The sequence below is a fragment of the Nothobranchius furzeri genome, chromosome 12, assembly GCF_043380555.1.
Source record: "Nothobranchius furzeri strain GRZ-AD chromosome 12, NfurGRZ-RIMD1, whole genome shotgun sequence".
Lineage (NCBI taxonomy): Eukaryota > Metazoa > Chordata > Actinopteri > Cyprinodontiformes > Nothobranchiidae > Nothobranchius > Nothobranchius furzeri.
Genome location: NC_091752.1, coordinates 46973431 through 46994025, shown reverse-complemented (window position 1 = coordinate 46994025; position 20595 = coordinate 46973431). Strand labels below are relative to the sequence as shown.

At 43.0% G+C, this 20595-nt stretch overlaps 1 protein-coding gene across 2 annotated transcripts in view; it reads right to left on the bottom strand.

Annotated features, from left to right (window-relative positions):
• Positions 1 to 5125: 5125 nt before the first annotated feature.
• kif20ba (kinesin family member 20Ba) overlaps positions 5126 to 20595 on the bottom strand; it is a 93810-nt gene continuing 78340 nt past the window's right edge. For both annotated transcript variants that reach the window (XM_070542643.1, XM_070542644.1), the window contains 4 exons: positions 20271 to 20345; positions 11147 to 11252; positions 9727 to 9872; positions 5126 to 5225 (listed from right to left, as the gene is read on the bottom strand). In XM_070542643.1, coding sequence (XP_070398744.1) covers positions 5145 to 5225; positions 9727 to 9872; positions 11147 to 11252; positions 20271 to 20345 — 408 coding nt within the window. In that variant the 3' untranslated portion in view covers positions 5126 to 5144. The remainder of the gene's footprint in view (positions 5226 to 9726; positions 9873 to 11146; positions 11253 to 20270; positions 20346 to 20595) is intronic.

The following is a 20595-nucleotide window of genomic DNA, read 5'->3' as shown; positions in this document are numbered from 1 at the left end:
CCAACAGCACCTCTCGCTCCCGTTCTCATGCTTTCCTGTATTTTTAATTCCTAAACAAAACAGGATGTTCAGACTTACTTCTGAATCCTTCAGTCAGCACTTCTCCGTAACGTCAACACACGACGCTCACCTCCGCTGACTCAATGATGTAGGAGATGGATTTAACACGACTGCTACACCCCCTCTGTAGGCTCAGCTAGGTTTTACTTTATCCTAAAAGGGAGATAAGTTGAACTCCTTCTAAAAAGCCTGAACTAAACCTAAATGTAATAATGGTCAACTGAAATTGACCCAAAGTGTGTGTGTGTGTGTGTGTGTGAGTGTGTGTGTGTGTGTGTGTGTGTGTGTGGGGGGGGGGGGGCAATAAAATCAAAGGACTAATTACGTTCAAATGCCAAAAGGGCAGAGGCAAAACCAAACAAACGATCCTTAGCACAGGAGTTATCAAAGGCCTGACAAGCAACCCCAAAATAACTGAACTCCCTCTGGAGCAACATTAACCCAAAATTGTCTCTGTGTCAACAAAATGCTGTTCTAAATGGTGACCAAAACAAAGCTTCTATAAAAGACAAGAAAACTGAAATGACTAAACTCACAAAAGTTATCACAAACAAACTAAAGGCAACAAAACGCTAAACTCATGTGAGTTAAAAGTTACCTAGAAGCTTATCACAACCTCAGACCAAAGTCAAGAACAGCAAAGCTACTGCAACAACCAAGCATTCCCCCTCTCCCCCGATGATCTGCAGCTGGCTGCTTTTAAAGAGGAACAGGCCAATCAGGGAATGCAGCCCAGCTGTGAGTGACTCCAGCTCTGGCGCTGTCCATGGTCCTGGATCAGAGCCTTTAGGGAAGCAGCTGTCCTAGGTGCTGCACAAGAAAGTGGTGGATGCACATCTCAGAAACTCAAAAACAGCAGCTACCGTAACAGCGACATGACTGTTCAGACTGCAGTCGCTTTCAAACACATCAGATATGTATCAGAATCAGTACTACACAAGAAACGAATTTGAAAAAATCAGATCTGTGCTGTTCAGACTGTCATAAAAAAATCAGATATGGGTCGCATGTGGAGAAAAAAAAAATCGGATTTGATGCGGATTTGCCTGCAGTCTGAATGTAGCCCAAGTTCCTTGGGGGTTGTAAAACCCTAGAAGGCATTATACAAATACAGACCAATCATGTTTGAAAATGTAGCAAAGTAGAATTCTTTAAAAAACATATTCAAGTAAAAGTAAAAATACAGACTTTAAAAATGACTTAAAAAGTATAAACACACAAAAAGCTACTCAATTACAGTAACACAAAGTAAATGTAATTTGTTACTTTCCACCTCTGCTCAGCACCATAGAACAGGAAAAAACCCTATGGTGGAGTGCGCTCTCAGCTACAACCTGAAGACGTGTAAGTGAGTAAAAACAGACTTACACAGGCATTGTGAAGTCACTGGGTCAACAGAGGACATCCGACGGAACAGTCCCTGTAATACACAAACAACCCCTGTGAGCGCTGCACCTCCATGGTGCATGAGACATAGCAATGAAAACGCTCACCAGACAGAGTACATGAAAAGTGGCCTCCTCATCAGGATAGTCTGGAGGAGGAAAACCTCCATCCAGGTAAGAGTCCTGGATCTGAAATGGCCAGTGATGCTTTTATGCATGAAGCCAGGTTAGGGCCTGAGATGATAGGACAGCCATCAACCAAAATCCTGAGGCGTGACACAGCCACTGAGATGCCAATTAGAGTCAGTAGCAAAGCAGTTGTGAGCGACAAGCACCTGAGTGAAAACCAGGTTCGTTAGGGCTCTGCCCTGCTCCCCCCAAAATACCTAACCCTAACCCTCCCAAAGCTGCCATTTCAGCTGCCAACCATAAGCCCCTGGCCCATGACATGATGCATGAAGCAGAATAACGAAATGTTTTATCACATTTAGTCCCAGCATGTTTCTGTGGGAAAATGTATGGAGAGGCCAATGAAATACCACTGTATGGGATAAGGGATAAGGGCATGCCCCCCCCCCCCCCCCCCCTTTGAAATGTTATTTGTTTATTTCAACCCAGCAGGGAGGTGTCTGTCAGCACAGGAATGCGTGACATCAGATAAGCGAGGGAGATCCCTTCAGTCATAATGCTGGGAATTCCCAGTATATGAAGATTCCTCCCATTGAAGCAGGAACTGGAAGCAAGCACCTCTTATATGCATCAATTTCACTCAAAGGTGAGCGAACAATCGCCGAGTAGTTTCGAGTGAAATTAACCAAGCGGAACCACCGTGTGGGCCACCAGCCCACTGTCCAATAGTCTCATAAATGACAGAGCCATGACAATGGACTCATTTTGAACAAAAAACAGTGATTTCCATTGTTTTGGAGTTATCAAAACATGGAAGAAGTCATTTGTCAGGGCAATGAATGTGAACCAAACGTTCTTGTGCACGTGACCCCAAAAATGTTTCAAAGCAAGCATGTAGGAATGTGCATGGAGGACTTGTGCACCAGTTGAACCTTGCAGCCCACTAAGCCCCAACTCCTGCACCGGCTGGACTTCCAGCAGTCTGGTACTCCAAATCAAGTCTGGTACGTCTGGTCAATCTGTTCAACACTTAGAAAAATATATGCATATGTGAGATGCCCACTCTCCCCCTCACTGTTTGCTATCTTTATTGAACCACTAGCAGCGGGGGGGGGGGGGGGGAACCCAACCTTTCCTGGATGTCCTATGTCTTTTATAGTCCGGAAGTTGTGCTGGGGTGGTGCCCTCGGACTCCGTGAGGCTCTGTGATACTTCTGCTTCGGGCCCTGGCAGGATGGGCTGGGGTCTTCATGCTCTGGGTGGCATTTTGACAACAGAGGTGCCTATTGGGGCCCGTGGGGGAGCTGGCTCCCTGGAGGGCTAAGTCCAACCAGCCATTCCTCCCAATCCCCACACATTTCTCTCCTCCTGCTCCCTCACATCATCATCATCACAAACATGCACATAGGACCTTGGGGGGTGGACAAGTCAGGGAGTGCGGGTGTGGACCCCATTTCCGCATTCCTGTGGCAACCTGCCCCCCAATCTTATCTGCACCTTAACCACTTCCACCAACGACATTCCACGCAAACACACACTTAGGGCCTTGGGAGTGAGCACATCCAACGGCATTTGGCAGGGGGATTTCTCAGCCTCATCCCAAGTGTCGGTGCCCACTTCCAATTTTAAACTGCATTTAGACACTGAGGGCTATGGGTGCAAGTGGGGTGGTGTGGTGGCATCAGCTGGCATTGGCCAGACGATGCCCGCTCACTACAGCCATGGAATACACCTCATCAACACTCAATAACACCATATTGGAGCAGGCGGAGGGAGACTAGGGGTCTTAGCACACCTCTGTTGTTGCTTGGCTTCCTGGGGCTGGAGGCTAGAAGGGAGATCTGGCCATCCGGTTGGGGTCTGGGGTGGTGGATTGCTGTGCTCAGCGTTGGGTGGGGGAGCCTGCTCATCAGCACCCCAGCAGAAAGGGTCGAACTCTTGTAACCGGTAATGGTTGTACCCCATGTGCAGCAGTACCAGAACCAGAGTGAATAGGGTGTGTATGGGGAGCATGAGTGGGTGTCCGGCGTGCATTTTTGTAAGTCTTTGGTTGTATGTGTATGTGTGAGCATGAGGGAGGGAGTGTGTGACTGCGTTTGTGTATGTCACAGTCTCCCTGGAGTTCCTATGCTCTGGGGCAACCCCTGGATCTCTGGGACTTGGAGCTCCCTCCGTCTCCTGCATATCTTTGGGGGCAGATCTGTGGCCCCCCACACTCTCTATATGACGCTCCTATAGAAACATAAACAAGTGCGTGTACACACAGGTGCTCACATGGTGCTCTCATAAGTATGGACTTGGGCACGTTCAACACATGTCTTTAGGCTATGGTGGGCACTTAAAGCACTGTCATTTATTATCGTGTGATTGTTCAGTTAAACAATGTTGATTATATATTTCTTCATCAAGTTGATGCAGTGATAACTTGATCTTGTATTGTTGTTGTGTCCCATTCTTTTGTTTATTTTTTGCTTTTTTTCCTTCTCTTTCTGCTGGTCTAGAAGCAGATTCTTGTTCGTTATCGTTTATTTTTGACAATACTTGGGTCAGTTTATTGGTATTATTTATTAAGCTTTGTTATGTTTGATTTTACCACTGAGCAGTTCAAAAAATTAAGATTGTTGGTTAAATTCAGTGTTTAAAAACAGATTAGGTTCAGAAATCTTGTGCATCCAGTTATTAGTGATAATTAAGCATTCTGATAAGGTGCCAAACATCGAGATATTGGCCATGAAATTGGCCCAAAAAATCGGCAGCACTTATCAGATGACCACAGCCACCTCATTTCAGTATTGGCAACATAAAAAACAATATCGATCGACCTCTAATTTAGATGCAAAAAGGAAGAATTCAAAAGCATGATATGGCTCCCTAGACATGTGAAGAGGCCACAGAGCTGCTAGATTTATTCAGCTGTTACAGAAGTTCAACATTAGAAAATAATTACACACAAACGTAATATGCTTAGAAATATGAACTTGTTTTAATCACAGCAGTGTAGCATCACCCCCCCCCCCACCCCACCCCAAATCAGCTATATCATTTAAACCGATCATTAGTTAAACATGGGAATAACCGAGAGGCATTAAGATTCTGTCAAACATTCAAGGACAAATATTATCCTGCAGATTAAAATAGAACACTAAAAACAGAAATTCTGTTTGAAACGTTGAATAACAGCAGCTCTAAGATAAATCATTTACTAGTTTACTGAGACTTCCTACGTTACAGAGGAATCATAACGAAAAGTAAAAATGAACAAACTGAATTTTGCACAACCCAGAGAAACAATTGCACTTAAAAAGAATAAACCTTGTGGCTATAAAGTGTTTAAATGGAGTGCTTCTGATTCAGAGGAACAATGTAGTGGATATAGAGTAAATGTGAGTTAATGTGTCTTTAGGATGCACACATTAAGACTCAGGTGTTTTTGTTTAAATGAAAATAAAAGCATGTTTCAGAATAGTAAAAAATAACAATATATCAACTAAATATATGTTTACATGTGTGTGCCACATTACACGGCTCCTTCATTAGTTCAGACAGTTAAATCATGAGAGGAGAATTGATTTATTTAGCCACTCTGGAGCGAAGACACCTCTTTATGATCCTGTGGTCGCTCTCCGTCTCCTCCGTCTCTCTGCTAATGATCTGAAACACACAACCAAAGGTTTATAGGGGAAGGATGAATTTCACTATTACTTTTGACTTAATTTGCTTCCATTCAAGCTTCACAATATTCACAATGTAAAGTAACAACTACAAACAAGGCAGTAAATGACATCGTACTAGGGCTGGAATAATTCAATTGACCCTTTGGACGTGACTTCACGCCACTCATGTGACCGCCCCCTTTGCCATGATGGACGGCAAAAAAACTGTTTACACCCGTTGAAATTCAAGTGAAGCTAGTCATAACAAGCCAGTTTGTAGCCTTTTATTGCTTTTATTTAGTTGATTTGACAGTAAAATGGTTTTAGCTTGCTGCGTAGTTGGCTGCACTAACAGACAAGGATGTAAACTCAACTCGTTTTGTTTTTTTAATAACTTTGATGGAGACTGAGGATGGAGATGAACTGCAGCGATCAATCAAGTGGACTAGCCCTCAGATTTGCAGTGAACATGTTTTTACCGGGTAAGATTAATGTTAATTTATTTCACGAGGAAGACAGGGACAGGGATAAATGTGATGCGTTTGTTTATACTAGTTGTTGATAATCCTGATGGATGGGTATTTCACCACGGACACTGCGCTCCATCCACTGTCGTGTAAAGAGATATAATTATCAACAATATTAAAGCTCTGATGTATGACTACGTGTGTTAAAATTACATTATTTATTTATATGAGCGTCAGCGTTCAGAGATCTTCTCATTCTGGTGTGAGAGCAGCAGCTGAACCCGGTAACACCACCAGCAACAGAAACTAGTAGAGATCCAGACTTTTTAAAAATCAGCTTTGGTGTAAAGTGAAACGCTGTTTACCACATAAAGTTATTAATCCAGTGGGGTGAATTTAGGCAAAGTCAGCAACATGTTTACATCGGTGAACAGCTGCAGAGAGAACGTAAGCTAACGCTTGTAAGCTAGTTAACATACCGCTCTCTATGAGCCCCGGCTAGATGCGCTACTTCTTCTGATAACTGAACTGGGCACGAACTAGTTGAAGGAATGCTGGAGGAGTTTTGTTTTTGTTTTGATCGCAAAAACAATTTCAGGCTCTACTTTTCCCTTAGTTTAGTACTCGTGTCGCTCACTGTTAACATGCTTTTGCCGTCCAGCATGGTGGACCCACGTGATTAGGTGACGTCGGTGCAAAGGATCAATAATGATGTACAGAATATATAATTATATCAATACATCATATCATGTGTCGAGCCATAGAAAAAATGGGTTGATAGAAACTTTGATAAAAAATTGATTTCATTTTTCCATTATAGCCAATCAGGTAGCTTAATACTAGACTCCCAACCGATCAACAACACAGATCTAGACACGCTCAGTCACTAAGCCCCACCCCTCTCAGACCGAAACAGACAGCACGTGACTTAAACGAGATGTCACAGCAAGGAGAGGCAGAGGACATTTCCCCAAAGAATATTTTGGTTTTTACAAGTTTTTAGCTAAATTTATTAAGGTAGCTGAGGTTAGTTCTTCAGCTGACAGAGTTGTACATTTGTTTATTTTCTTGCTTTTTCTTCCCCTTCCGTAGTGCTGTTTCAGGGCTGTGGCTGGCTGGCTGTCACTCTCTGCCGATAACATTGATGTATCGGTCACGAACGAGATGGGTCTTAATAGAGCCAGCTCTGGAGAGGGTGTCACTGAGAGAGGGTAGGAAGCAGCGTCCTTCATATCATAAGTCTCCAACAGCATAACTGCTCACGCCCGCCTTTGTTTAAATAAAGGAAGACAGCACGGACTTCTCCGCGCGTCTGTTGCTTCCCCCACACGCTCGGAGATTTTCACATTCCCGAGATGTGTGTGTGAACATGTGGAAAGCCAAATGTGACCCACAGATGAAGGAGTGAAAGTGAGTTACACACACAGAGACAGACAGCGTGCTTCCGAACACCGTGAAATGGGGTGACGCATGTGCGGAATGCCAGGAGCAATTATTACATTAATGTGAAAGGACCTGTAAATATTAGTCGGGACAAATCTGTAGAATAGGGAGGAAAAAAATAAACAGTGCTACAGAAAAGTTAAGAAATTAGTAAAAGCAGGAATGTTTGAAGTTATTTCATTTCATGTTTGTAAGTATCACGGTATATTGTAAATATTGTGATGCAGTTGAACCTTGATTTGAAGAAAATCATGGACTGAATGGAAATCTTAATTTCTGCTAGAAAAACCAACTCAATAGGGATGTCCAGATCACATATATTTGCTCCCAATCTGATTCAGAGTCACTTGAGTTTAAGAATCTTCCAGTACAGAGTTGGGATCCGATACTTTAGAAATGCATGAAGAAAAAAAAAAGGAACTCTAGTGAGATCTCAAGAAAAAAAGAGCACACTAGAGTTGTCCTTGAAGTTTTAAAAACCATTAATGCATATTGAGAAGCCTTACATAAACAAGCGCGTGTACACACACAGGTGCTCACATGGTGCTCTCATAAGTATGGACTTGGGCATTTTCAACACATGTCTTAAGGCTGTGGTTGGCACTAAATGCACTGTGATTTACTATCGTGAGATTGTTCAGTGAAACAATGTTGATTTTATATTTCCTCATCAAGTTGACGCAGTGATAGTTTGCTCTTGTTGTATTGTTGTTTTTCTCTTTCTGCAGGTCTAGAAGCAGAAGAAATGCATTTCTTCTTTTTTTATAGAAGAAATGCTGTTAGCGCTTCTACTTGTTGTGGTTTAAAAGACATTCAAGTCATTTAGAACAGAGGAAAGAGCCGCAGGGATCACCGCGGCTGTCTTTGTTGTTTATGACCAACTCGGCATTATGGTGTGTGACATACGCTACTCAGCGCTGATTGGCTCGGTTAGAATTCTCAGGGGGTGGAGTTATTTGAATAGGAGAGTTCCCAGACCGTTTCTCTGTGCAGAATTAAACAGAGGAGGAGTCTGGCAGGCCAGGCTACTCTTCTTCAGCTTTGACAAAGACAATATTTGGGCCAAAATGGTGTTTGCTAGATATGATGTATAAGCAATATCACATGAGAGTGAGTGCGTTGTTGCTGAATATCAGCACTGGTGTGATTCAGTCGTAGACACGAGGCGGCAGGCCGAGTGCCGTAGATAATCACACTAGTGCTGATATTCAGCAACAACGCACGACCTCGAGTGTGATATTGCTTTTATACAACAGTTTTACCTGCTCATTTTATTTTATAACAACAATAAGAAACAGCAGGTTATGATTTGTTCATTTATATAATCATTTATCCGGCTCTGCCAACACAACACGAAGCAGAGACTCAGACAAGGCTGTTGCTAGGCAACACAAACATTTTCTACAATAACGGTTAGAACGCCTGTGCACAGCGGAGTGATACTGTTTGTAAACAGTCCCAGTGTTATTATAGTCCAATATCAGCAGTCTTGGAAAGTCTCTTGACCAATCAAATCACTCAGTCGAAACTAACTGTTGTGTAATATTGTCTATTCAAGTTTATTTATTTATATAGCGCCAAATCACGACGAGTCGTCTCAAGCCAATCAGAAAAAAGTTTCCCATATAAGGAACCGAGCAAATTGCATCGAGTCACTGACTAGTGTCAGTAGGGTTGGGCATCGAGAATCGATTGGAACCGGTTCCAACTGTTCATTTTTCCCGGAATCGTTCAACGGTTTTTATTTCGATTCCTAGAATGCTGATGGAAGAGGAATCCGCGGCCGATCTCCGTGAAAAATAAACGTGATCTGTAAATTGTGATCAAAGCTTTTCAGAGCTGATCACACCAGCTGTCTGTCTGCAGCACCAAGTCCCCCCTCCCCTGCCATGTGAATTCATGGATTTTTTTTCACATTCTGTCTCTCACAGTTGAAGTGTACCTATGATGTAAATTACTGACCTCTGTCATCATTTTAAGTGGGAGAACTTGCACAATCGGTGGCTGACTAAATACTTTTTTGCCCCACTGTATGTGCTAGTGCATGGTCAGGATGATACCACCTCTGCCTCAATTTGAGCCAGGAAATACCCTGAATAACAATAAAATCTGCTTTCAAGGCAAACTATTTAGATAAACTTGATTTTCTTAAAATAAATGCTGCTGTTTGGTGAAACACGTACAAAAAATGTATCAAGTATTCCTGCTTAAAGGGAGGAGGGAGAATGGATGGAACCAGCATCACTTGTGAATATTCTGTATTTTATTACATATATAAGTATGAAATTATAAATAAAATATGTAATATCGGATTATTAACTGTAGATATATATGGATTAGCTACAACTGCAGTGTAGAAATTTTGAGGTTGTCTTAACTGGGATTCTCTTAACGATATTCACTCTCAACATGTATTTATTTAGTAATGAATTATGCACTCCCTCCCCAATCATTCTGCTATAAAATATTGAATATATACCCATGTGGTCTGAACAGAACCTTTGTAAAACCATATTACGTTTGTAGAACATTGGTGGCTTGAGTGGTGAACTAAGCTGTTAAACCAGCTGATCATCTTGTGACACTTACTGGGTGGGAGGACATCTCCATTGGCCCAGAAATTTCAGGCCTGAACAGTTTCCTTTTGTTGTTCTTTACTTTCTGACGAAGAGAGGAAGAGGAGGCTGCTGAATCCGCATCCACCCGACCGCTCATCAGACTCATCATCTTTTTGGCTGTAGGAAAAGAAAAGGTATACAGAAAAATGCCATAAGATATATTGTTGTCAAATTATCGCTAATCAAAACAATATCAGATGCAACAAGCTTGTCAGAAAGTTCACTTTTTATGTAGAAACTCCACAAAAACACTGGTTCTAAATAACCTTCAGCTAAATATTCAATCAGGGAAAAAAACACAATGAGATAGAAAATGATCTTTATCAAGAGGTTCAGAAAAAAATAAAAACAGAAGTAAGGAATTTCTCTGCAGTTAGAAACAAGACCTGAAATAACCTTCAACAAAATATTCAATCAGACCCGTCTTACATTCATTAAATAACTCAAGAACAACAAAAAGTTGGTTTTTTTTTCACTTGAGGCTGAAATCAAAGGATTCCCCCAACTTCATCAGCAGCGCGGAACATCGCTACTTCAAACAGAATCCATTAAAGTCAATGAGGTTAATTCAAACTGGCCGTGACGTGGAAATATTCAGGCGTGTCCCAGAAGCGGCTTGCAGCGAGAATAAAAGTCTATGGCAGCAATGCACTTTCATATCTACGTAGATTACATCTATACAAGAGACGTCACGGCTTATTTACTCCCTGCATCGTTCGAGAAGGGCAACGGCGTGTTTGTCATGGCTTTAATCCTGCCAGTGGAGAGGAACCACATCATATATGACATCTACTAGTAGTATCAAACATGATTACTTCCTTTTGGTTTAATGGGAAACACAAACGGCGACCTTCGAAGTCTTGAGGGATCTTGTAATTTCACGAGTCCTGCAAAGAGCATGGTGGAGAACCCGCTTCATGGCTGAAATTCTCCCTGTGTTTACTGGCACGCAGCGATGCTCACAAGTAAATTGTCCCAGTGCTGTTCTGTGCCGCTGATGCCTCCAGTGTGAAGTAAGGGTTAGGGTTAGGCACCCCCAGCTTGTTCAAAATGTTGCAGCACACCTTTAACAGGTGCAGCAGCAGATGTTATTCTGGAAAGGCTCATCACATAGTATGTATTGTATTTGAACAATAGATTCAATGTTTTGTTAACAAAATATGAATAATTTATTTATGTCTGAAATGTCCTGGTAAAACTTTGTCCAATCATTGTGAATGTCCCATTGTCCTGATCCATCCATCAACCTGCTCCTCTGACCGTCCTTTCATCATCTTACTGTGTTTATTATTTTGTAATGTCCTACCGACCCTTTGGCTTCACCTCTCTTCAGTCTGAATTCCCTAACAAATAACACAAAAACACCTCATATGTTGGAGTTATTCTCTGACCTTTGGTGCCGAGCAGTGTTGGAGAGCTCTGCAGGAAGTCTCCAATCTTCTGCAGCGTTCCTTCCTTCCTGTTGTAAGAGTTGAATGAACCTACAGGAGAAGAGCTCTGTTCACAGAGCAAAGAGATGCTGTCAGTCTGCTGGAAAGTTCTCTGTCAAGTTTTAAAGGAGACATATTATGAAATGCCAACCAACCTTCCTAAAGCTGCTTGTAAATAAACCATGCCATTAAAGTTATTCTCTATGATTGCAGAATATGTTGATGACATCATGGAACTGGTGTTTGGAAAAGTTTTCCCTGAACCAACTCCGTTTCTAGTGAGGTTGAAAAGATCGGCATCCCACCAACCTTCTGGTCTCGGTATTCAGACAACAGAAGTCCCCGCCTATGTCTCCAGCTTTGATCTTTTGTCAGACATCTTTACGTGTTAGCTGAATATTCTGATTTTGGAGCTTCCAAGGATGAGCAGATCCATGACCGCATTGTCATATTAGACAATGACGTTTCACAAAACCTGAAACTCGAAGCAAACTTGACGCTTGAGAAAGCGATTAGTATTGGCCACCAGTCTGAGCTGGTTAAATCACAAAATGTGGATGTCAGGACGACCGAATGTGAAGTGTATGCTGTGAGCCAGAAGCTGAAACACTGCCAGCCTTTTAACAAACGGAGTCAAAATAAATCGAGAAACACCCGATACTTCAGCAGGGCATGATCAACTACTTAGGGAGGTTTCTGCCTGATCTCTCCTCTGTCATGCATCCAATAAACAGCCTACTGAAACAAGACATGGCATGGGCCTGGGGAGATCCACAGGAAGAAGCCTTCAGGAGAGTGAAGGTGTTGTTGACATCAACTCCTGTCCTTGAGTATTATGACGCTAAAGAGCCGACGGTTGTTAGCGCTGATGCTAGCAGCTTCAGGCTGGGTGCTGCCTTATATCAGGAGGATGGAGGACTCAGACCGGTGGCCTATTGTTCCAGAACGTTGACTGAGACTGAAAAAAGATAGTCACAAATAGAAAAAGACCGCCTTGCCAGTGTGTGGGCATGTGAAAGGTTTTCAAGATGCCTGCAGGGCACGGACAAGTTCTGTCTTCAGACGGATCACAAGCCACTCGTTCCATTAATAAACTCATATGACCTGGACGAAGCGCCGATCAGATGCCAGAGACTCCTGATGAGGCTGATGAAATTCAATGCAGATGCATGCCATGGCTGAGTTCAGATGCCTCTGCTGTTCTCACAGAGGCCTCCCCATCCAATTTCAATTTCAAATTTTCAACGAGGAATGGTAAAAGGGGAGGCGGGACTGCTTTTATAAGTTCATCAACACTTATAGCAAAACCTGTTTTATTTGATAATTTTAACACTTTTGAATACACTGCAGCCGCTGTTGGCATTCCTCAGATGTTATGTGTCACTGTTTACAGGCCTCCTAGACAGAGTGCACCTTTTATTCAAGAGTTTTCAGAGTTTTTAGCAATTTTACACAACTCCTTTGATAGGATTATTTTAGCTGGAGATTTTAATCTGCACGTGGATAACCTTTTAGACCCTTTACAGATTTTTTTAAACATCTGGAATTATATGGATTTTACCCAACATGTCACACAGCCAACAGAGGACACACCCTGGACTTGGTCATCACGTATGGCCTGTCCACTGGTGTGTCCTCTGTTGTCGACTTGACAGTCTCCGATCACTATTGCATATTTTTTAACATCACCAGCGTTATGGAAGGAAGCGTCATCTAACCCCTGAAGTGGCTGCTGGTTTTCTTGAAGCTTTTAACAATGTCTCCGCCCCTTGTGATGCCATTTTTAATGATTTTAACAGAAGACTAGAGTCGGCTCTTAACTTGATTGCGCCACTCAAAACCAAAAAATTACAGTCAAATCAAACATCACCCTGGAGAAATGAAAACCTAAGAAAACTAAAGAGAAACTGCAGAGTGGCGGAGAGGAGATGGAGGAAAAACAGATGAACAATAAATCATCAGATATATTTGGAACTGCTTAAAACATATAATGCCATAAGAAATTCAAGAAATGCATATTTTTCCTAAATCCTCAGACAATAAAAAATAACCCTAAAATTCTTTTCTCCACAATCAATAATATTCTCAACTCCAACACAAACTCAACTCAGAAAACCACCTCAAACACTCGGAGTGAGGAGTTTGCAGCCCACTTCAGAGGGAAGGTAGACACCATCAGATGTAACATTTCATCCTCTCAACGTAACGTGGTTTTAGACGCATCTGAGAGTGTGTCTATACCTGAGGAAACACTGGACAGTTTTGTTCTGGTTGAAGCTGAGACTCTTGATAAAGTTTTCTCCTCGGTGAGACCCACCACATGTGTCCTGTACCCTATTTCCACTAGTTTTTTTTTAAATAATTTTATGATTCTTTTAAAGATGAGGTTTTAACTATGATGAATTGCTCACTTCAGACGGGGGTCTTTCCTGCTGCTTTTAAACGGCTGGTGGTGAGGCCCCTGCTGAAGAGCAATTTAGATTTTAATGATTTAAACAATTATCGACTGGTATCCAACTTACCATTTTAAAGCAAAATTTCAGAAAAGCTTGTTTTAATCCAACTCAATGATTTTATCAACACCCATAATGTTTTAGAAAAATTTCAGTCTGGTTTTAGGGTGAACCACAGCACAGAGACAGCCCTTCTGAAGATTTTAAATAATTTTAGAGTAAATTATGGCAAACAGAAGGCAACAGTGTAGGTTCTACTGGATCCAAGTGCTGCCTTTGATACAGTAGACCACACTATTCTTTTAACTCGTTTGAAATGGATCGGCCTCTCTGGTGCTGTACATAGATGGTTCACATCCTACATCACAGACAGGACTTTTATGGTGAGTTTGGATACCTGTTCCTCTAGGGTTCATGGGATTACATGTGGTGTGCCCCAGGGTTAAATTTTAGGCCCAGTGCTTTTTAACCTTTATATGCTCCCTCTTGGCAGTGTCATCAGGAGACACGGGGTGAATTTCCACAGTTACGCTGATGATACACAGCTGTACATCTCTGTGTCTCCTGATGACACACGGTCAATGGACACACTTTTTAATTGCATTTTTGACATCAAATCCTGGATGGCAGAAAACTTTCTCCAGCTCAACCAGGACAAAACTGAAGTTTTAGTTATCGGTTCTGAGGCCCAGAGAGAGAAGCTTTTACCAATATTACAATCACTGTCTCTTAATCCATCTTCACAAGTGAAAAACCTGGGTGTCATCTTTGACTCTGAACTGACTTTTATCCATCATTTTAAAAATATCACCAAAATTGGTTTTTATCATCTAAAGAGCATCGCCAGAGTCCGCCCCATTGTCTCTTGGGCCAATACGGAGACTCTGATGCACACTTTTATCACCAGTAGAATAGACTACTGCAATGCCCTGCTTTCTGGTCTTCCTAAAGAGGATTTCAGGTCTACATCAATTACAAAATTCAGCAGCACGTGTCCTGACGAAGACCAGGAGGCGGGAGCACATTACTCCAGTTTTAGAATCACTGCATTGGCTCCCCGTATGTTTCAGGATCCATTTCAAAATACTTTTAACGGTTTTTAAGTGTCTTAATGGTCTTGGGCCTTATCTTTCAGAACTGCTTTTACCGTATGAACCCACGCGGTCTCTGTGCTCCTCTGGCAGCCCGTCTCCTTGTCATCCCTAAAGTTAGGAAGCATATTCACGGCAAGGAGTCTTTCAAGTACTATGATCCTCGCCTCTGGAACGGGCTGCCAGGGGACCTCAGGGCTGCTAAGAACATTCATGTTTTTAGAAACAGGCTCGAGTCGAGACCCATCTTATGGGCCATTCCCATCTGTACCGGGTCGGCCCGGGCCGGGTAGCGTAGGTTGTTTACATATCTGGGTGGCCTGGTATTTTTCCGGGCCAACCAAGGCTCATTCTCAGCCCTCTTCTCGAGGGGGTCTGCTTCAGGCCGACCAGGGCCAACACACCCACTGCTGACAGCCCATTCACACCTTCCATTAGAGCAAGCCTCTGATTGGTGGGTAGAATCAGCCCACATGGGCTTAAGGCAAGGATGTGTGGAATCAACCGGGCCAGGCTGGGGCCGACTGGGGCTACCCGGCCCGGGCCGACCCGGTACAGATGGGAATGGCCCATTTTTAGCTTAGCTTTTAACTGAATACTCTCACTTTTTAAATTAATTAATTAGTTTATTTATTTATTTTATCTAATTATTTTATTTATTTAATGTATTCTTTCTTTATACATGCTTTTTAAACAGTTTTTTTTTACCATGATTTATGATCAACATTATTTTAAAATCTATATAACTTTTTATATTAAAATTCTCATTTTAGCTCTTTGGATTTTATATTTTAACCCTAATTTAACCTTTTTCCAGTACTTCCTCTGTGGGAGCCCTCTGCCCCGGCGGCGGTGGTCGGCTGTGGCAACCTGGGTGCTTTCCATGTGTGCCTGGGTGGTGGTGGGGGTCTCTGCCCTCCATGCCCTGGGCGCTCGGTGTCAGTGCCTCGGCTGCTGCTGTGGATCTGCTGCTGTCGGGGTGGATGGCTCCCCTGATTGGCGTTTCCTTATCCTTATTTTAGCTGGTCTAGCTCATCTGATCTCAGCCAATCGTGCTTTTTACCATGGGAAGGGGGCATGTATGTATGTGTGTGTGCATGTGTGTGTCGGTGGAGGACTGTTGTGAAGGGTTTTTTTACTGTCAGACTGATTTTAAAATTCTGGGGATGGGATGGAATGTGGGGCCTTTTTAATTTGTTAAGCACTTTGAGTTGCATGTATTGTAAGATTAAGTGCTATATAAATACAGTTGATTGATTGATATGTTCCAGGGAAACAACTTGTTGTGGCTGACACATTGTCACGACGACCCTTGCCAGACTACAGTGGATCCGACATGGGGGATGATGTCACAGCATATGTCCGTGCAGTGATGGAGACAAGACCAATAACACAGGACAGACTTGACGCCATCAGACAAGCTACCAACCGGGATGGGGATGTACAAACCATCTTTTAATATGTTGTTAATGGTTGGCCCAAAGAATCATCAAAGCTTCCAAACACTCTGCAGAGCTTCTATGCAGCCAGAGCTCATCTGTCAGCAGCGGATGGACTTTTACTCTATGATGACAGGATTGTTGTTCCTGATGTGTTAAGACAACAAGTGCTGTCTCAGATACAAGAGGGTCATCAGGGCCTCACGAAATGCAGACTCAGAGCCAACATGTCTGTGTGGTGGCCTGGGATTGGAGGACACATCACCAAAATGGTCAAGTCACGCGGATTCTGTCAAGAACACAAGTCTTCTCAAAGGAAAGAGCCTTTGATGCCAACTCCTCTGCTGGATGGTCCAGGGCAGAAGGCTGCAGCAGACATTTGTGTTCACAATGGGAAAAACTTTTAAGTCATTGTTGATTACTTTTCATGCAACCTTGAGATCTCAGATTTACACTCCATGACTAGCCTACAAGTTATTGCACACTTAAAGTCGATCTTTGCTAGGTGGGGGATAATGGGCTGCACAATATATCGAAAAATTATCATCATTGCAATAACAGGACGTAAGATTGGCCCACTGCAAAGCACGTCAAAAACGGCGATAAATGTTTGCTTCAAACATTTCCATCCGTGTCATACATCAGCTTTTTGTAAACCAGCTCTGTTTTTTACGCGGAAGTATTATTTGACCAATCAAATGTAGCCCCTCTGATATGCGGCCAATCAGATGGGTCCGTTCACGTAATACGCCCGCCCCCTACGTAGACCCTTAGGATGGAAAGCAACACTTGAACTGAGTTAGTGGCGCCGTTCCCTTCTTCGTCATCCTGGCTCAGTGCAACGAACGCACTTTGTGCTGAGGTTTCTGGAATCAGCGCTGCTTTTAAACGTGGACGTGAGTCCGCTCGGTGTCGTTAAGCAGCTGATAATAACTGGGCTGACTCCGACACGTGCCGGCGAACCAACCCACATCATGTCGCAAGTGTTCCACCGGGTGGTGATGTTAGCCCCAGGCTCCGGTTAGCTTCCAGCTAAAAGGCTACAGCACTCTCCTCCCAGTCCCACCCTGCTAAAGAGGGCCTGGAAAAGTTCCCCCACACATCAAAGTGATTTTTCATTTATGAGCTTTTATAACCTTGTTAATCAGGATCGTTGATTTGCTGCTGCACATAAACTGTCAGTCAGAAGCTCTGCTAGCCAGTTATCTTAAGAGGAGCTTGTTCAATTTGTTAGCTTGTTATCAGAATCATAGTTGCAGTTTCATCATCTGAGCTGCTTTTTAAGATCCAGGTAAACTTGTTCAATTTGGGGTTAAAACCAAACGTTTTCACATATTTTCCATGTAGTTTTTTTTTTTTTTTTTTGCCAGTTCCTCTTCTGAAAGGTAGACAATTGTTTTTCTCTTTCCCTCAGAAAATCTTAATATTCTCCTAGTTTGGCCCAGCACAGTTCACTTCCCAATTACAGCAACAGCCTTCTATCATAACCACATAAGTGGAGAAAATGTTCAGTAGCAATGAGAGAATTTGCAGTTGCACTTAAGTGATGTTAACTATTATTTAACATTTAAACTTATTTTCTAATTTTTTTTATTTATTCAAAAAACCCTGGTAAGGGATGTTTTTCTGTATTTGGAGCATCAGAAAAAGTTTTATGGTGGAGGTGATGTTTTAAAGTCACTGAGAAACTGCATGCATGCAGTTTGTTGTTTTGCTGCTAACACAGTAGCAGGTGCAGCTGCATATTTGAGCAATAAAAATGTTATGTTGTAATGGAATTCATGCATTAGTTTTTGTTTGCTTTGAACCCAGAGCAGACATCACACGCCAGACAACATCAACACTGCATACTTTAGTATTTGTTCATTTATGCTGAGTAACGCAATATTAAGGACTGTTATCGAATATCGCAGGTTTTCCTAATATCGTGCAGCCCTAGTTCCAAAGAATAATTCCGTGAGTCAGTGGGATTTCATGACAGCGTTGATCACAATTAGCAGATCACGTTCATTTTTCACGGAGATCGGCCATGGATTCCTCTTCTGGTCGGCATATTAGGAATCGAAATAAAAAACACTTTGAACGATTCCGAGAAAACCTAACAGTTGGTTCCGGTTCTAATCGATGCTCGATGTCCAACCCTAATTGGTAGAGACATCCAGAAGAGCCCAGGTTTAAGAGGCCACCTTTGCGGGAATATACGGAGGGCCAGACCCACAACCGAGCCAGCTGACTACTCGTTACACCACAAGCACCAGGACACAAACATCTGTGTGCACAATGCCTGTTTAACAGCTAAAGCCAAAACGTGGGACATTACTATGTCCAATACCACTTATCCAAATATTTTAGTAATTTTTTTCTATTTATTATATTGTTCTACTTGTTTGCTGTGAGATTAATACTTTGTAAATTTGTATATTAATATAAACCAACAATAAATGAAAAAAATCACTGATTGTACATTTTTGTCTTAGATGTCGTCGTCTTCCTCCGCTTATCCGGGTGCGGGTCTCGGGGCAGCATCCCAACTAGGGAGCTCCAGACTGTCCTCTCCCCGGCTTTCTCCACCAGCTCCTCCGGCAGGACCCCAAGGCGTTCCCGGACCAGATTGGAGATGTAACCTCTCCAATGTGTCCTGGGTCGACCCGGGGGCCTCCTGCCGGCAGGACATGCCCGAAACACCTCCCCGGGGAGGCGTCCAGGAGGCATCCTGACCAGATGCCCAAACCACCTCAACTGGCTCCTTTCGATACGGAGGAGCAGCGGTTCTACTCCGAGTATCTCCCAAATGTCCGAGCTCCTCACCCCATCTCTAAGGCTGAGCCCGGCCACCCTACGGAGGAAACTCATTTTAGCCGCTTGTATCCGCGATCTCGTTCTTTTGGTCATTACCCAAAGCTCATGACCATAGGTGAGGATTGGGACGTAGATCGACCGGTAAATCGAGAGCCTGGCTTTCTGGCTCAGCTCCATCTTCACCACGACAGATCGGCTCAGCGTCTGCATCACTGCAGATGCTGAACCAATCCGCCTGTCGATCTCCCGATCCCTCCTACCCTCACTCGTGAACAAGACCCTGAGATACTTAAACTCCTCCACTTGAGGTAGGACCTCTTCCCTCTCCCCCGACCTGGAGTTGGCAAGCCACCCTTCTCCGGGTTAGGGTTAGATGTACTGTCTTAGATGTACTGGTCCAAACTTGGCCATGTAAACATTTATTGCATCCTGTAGTTAAATAACAGGACAGGCTCGAATGATCCAGCATGCTTTTCATTTGGCTCCATCCTTCCTCCATTCTGGCTTTAAGCTAACGGTATTTATTTAGAATGCAGGTAAGATTTAACTATATTTGCTAGCAAAGCAGAATGATATTGGGAATTTCTCTGCAGTGTTAATAATGCTTTTATGTTAAACAAATGTCCTGTTGGCATATATGCTTTTATTCTGAAAGTGTGTGGTTGCTTCCGGAGGAATGGCCTTTTTGTGCGGGAGTTCGATGGTGTCATGGCGGAATAAAGGAGAAGTTCTGAACCAAGTATCAGTCTAGTTTATTGAGTAACATTGGTAGCAGAGGATGGCTAACAACCACAGAGAAGCTCATGGAGCGCTGTGGCACTCCAGCCTACCGTCTCAGCTGACTTTGTTCAAAAAGCAAAACTTATTGCCCGTGTTTACTTTAATTTTCAATATATTAGCTGTTTAGAAGACAGACCATAACCACAATATTACTACCAAGTGAGGTGGAACGAATGCCGCAAAATTCTCGCAACGTCATGCCAGCATGGTGAGTTCATGAGACACACCGTTGCAGTAATATTACGCCAATTTGCCGGCACGGTGTGTCTTGTAAAAAGGGCAAATGAACAAATCAGACCCAAGAATTGCAGTTTCATTGTACTTAGACCACAACTGAATGATTTAGATGCAAAATAAGAATTTAAAAGAATATGTCTCCTTTAATTCAAAAACAGAAATGGACTTATTGGGACTCATTCTAGTGAGCTACAGCATTAGGGTTAGCAGCTTTAAATGTTTCAGTGCTCAGAGCGTGTGTGTGTGTGTGTGTGTGTGTGGGGGGGGGGGGGTGTCCTGTTTTTACCTCTTCCTTCTGTGGGGTCAGCTTGGGTGTGAGTTTGCTCCTTGTGTTCCTTTTTTTCTCTGCCTCCACTTCTCCCTGTTAACACAGAAGATGAAAACACACCATCACTGGGTGTTCACTGACCCACCAGAGAGTACGAGGAGCGAGTCCCTACTGCCTAAATGTTTCATGACTTGACTGTCTGGAGGAGGTGGAGGTCGTTGGAAATAAGAATCACACCCGCTGACCCCAGTGGGGACTCACCAAGCTGACACCAACTCCTGAAGCAGTTGTTGTGAAACCTTTCTGCTTCTGACCCAGGAATAAAGGCAAATAAGCGTGACCC